Here is a 2,331-nt window from a genome sequence, read left to right as displayed (position 1 = left end):
TCAGGACACACTTCAGTTTCAGAGCTAGTGTTCCATAGTGGGACCCCAGCTCCCCATGGGGTAGTGGATGGCCATGGGGTTTCCATGTTTTGGTTATCACCGTAGGGCCGCCAGGGGCATGCCACAGGTTTGGGAGGACACTATTTCATTTCTTTAGGACACTGGCAATGGTAACTTTGACCCTTGAGGGACTGCCTTTAACAGCAGCTGCCCGAGAGGTTCCAGGGTCTCGATCTAGGCCCCACTCTCCTTAACGAACATGCCCGTGGACCCCACCTTCAGACGCGCCCACTCGTCTAGCGCCCCCTGCCGGGGTGGGGGAGTCTCAGGCCTCATAGCACCAGCGCGCAGGCGCGCTGGCGGCGGCTTCGGCGCCGGAGGCGGGGCCACGCAGCCGTTGGGGCGGGGTTGCGCTGCGCGACTCCTAGCGCGCCCCGGAAGCGGAAGCGGGTGCCCGTTTCCGGGCGGCTGATTCGAGGACTTCGGGTGTCTCTAGTGGCCTCTCGGATGGGCTCCGGCAGCGCCAGCCATGCCTTCCGAGGGCCGCTGCTGGGACACCCTCCAGGCGCTGCGCAACTCCGACAAGGGTCGTCTGTGCTACCACCGCGACTGGCTGCAGCGGGGCGAGGTGAGCGGAGACCCCGGAGGGGCCGAGGGCCCCCCGCTCGCGGCGGCTCCTGCAGGTCCTGGGTTGGGCACGCGCGGAGCCGGGGACCCGCGCGTTCTTCCTGACAACCCGCTTTTGTTTCCTAACCTCTGTGTGTGTAGCCTCTTGGCCAAGGGGGCTGCTCTCTGCAGCCTGTTCCAGCCCTAAGGCAGCGGCCCTTGCGTCATGGGCGCTCTCCCCGAAGGCTTCATTGCCAGCCCCTGCAGACCCTGGGCGCCTCCGCCACGCTGTCAAAGCCGCCTGGCCTCGCAGGGTCGGTTAACCCGCTGCGCGTCTCCAGGGCTGGGTTTTGTGCTAGGAGATGCGATTGAGCGGTGAGCGATTGACCACTTCTCCAGAGCCGCTACCCACCCACTGGAACCTCCCCAGGAGGCCGCGCTGGCTATCACTCCCGCGGCCCACCGCTTTCAGCTGCAGTCAGTAAAGGCTGTTGATACCTCTAAAAACGTGACCGAACCTGTCGCTGTCAGTGCAAAGATCACATTATCAGACGGCAAGGGCGGACCTGGGAAGTTGATGGGGGCGTGGGCTCTGCACCCAGCTTGTGCATAGCTGCCCTAGCCTGTAGGGTGTCAGGTGTAGCTCCTGTTCCTGAGTTACAAGTCACTTCGCTGCAGAGATGATGCCCTTTGCTCCTCAGGCTTCTATGTGAAATGGGTCTCAAGCATTTCTCTCGTATTTGGCAGATTTAAAGAATACCTGCCTTACACGCTATAGCATCACTTTCAGCAGGTGATGCGTTTTTGGCACGAAGACCACAAAATGATGCTGTATTGGGAAAGTCACATCAGGAAGCACACCGATGGCAGCCCTTCCCCACGCTGGTGACCCCGGGCCTCATTGGGATCTGTCAGATAACTCTTAAATGCATCATTTCTGAGTTGTAATTAATTAGTATCTGATGGAGAGATAACATAACCAGGGTCACACCGGTGGCATTTTTTCCCATCAAACTTCACCCTTCACATGCATTGATGCCTTTGGGCCTAAATCAGTCACCCCTGTGATGTCCCAGTGGTGTTTCTTCACAGCCACCGTTCTTCCGACTTCCTACTCGGGCATTCTGCTGTGAGGGAGAGCTTGCTTCCTTTCTTTTAATTGTATCTTCATATTATATATATCTTCATATCTTCATGGACTCAGGTTTCTATTGTATTCAGTGAGTTGTTATCTATTAGCCTGTAACCTTGTGAGTATACTTTTATTTTGTGAGGGGCATGTCTTCAGAGTAAACTCTTGGAAGTGAGATTGTTGGGCTAGAGGGTAAACTTAGATGTACTTTTACTATTTCTTGCCAGAATTCTGGTCAGTAGGTAGGTACCACGTTACCTTCCCGTCAGCAGTGAAGGTGCCTGTTTACCCCCCACAGCCTTCTCAACAAGCTGTGTTACTGTACTTTACATTTTGCTTATATTGTAGGCTTGGGAGAGATTTCAAGTGTAATTTTACAGTGCAGGTCTCTCTTGGCTGAAGTTGAATATCCTTTCATTATTCAGGAACCAAAGTTGCATGCATATTTGTAAATTGTTTATATGTATTTCACTCATCTTTTTTTTTTTTTAAAGATTTATTTATTTGTGCATACAGAACTGGGGTACAGGCCAGAAGCTCAGGGGCGGCGAGAGGCTTCACCAGAGACAGTGGGGAGCAGAACAGGCAGATCG

General features: G+C 54.5%; 1 protein-coding gene across 1 annotated transcript in view; it reads left to right on the top strand.

Annotated features, from left to right (window-relative positions):
* Window positions 1-472: 472 nt before the first annotated feature.
* Window positions 473-2,331, top strand: part of GLE1 (GLE1 RNA export mediator) — a 17,607-nt gene continuing 15,748 nt past the window's right edge. Inside the window, exon 1 of the mRNA XM_004677278.2 lies at window positions 473-628. Within this exon, the coding sequence (XP_004677335.1) occupies window positions 530-628 (99 nt within the window). The 5' untranslated portion in view covers window positions 473-529. The remainder of the gene's footprint in view (window positions 629-2,331) is intronic.

Source organism: Condylura cristata, unplaced genomic scaffold, assembly GCF_000260355.1.
Source record: "Condylura cristata isolate star-nosed mole 26May11 unplaced genomic scaffold, ConCri1.0 scaffold00006, whole genome shotgun sequence".
NCBI lineage: Eukaryota > Metazoa > Chordata > Mammalia > Eulipotyphla > Talpidae > Condylura > Condylura cristata.
This window is presented reverse-complemented; position numbering and strand designations above follow the sequence as displayed.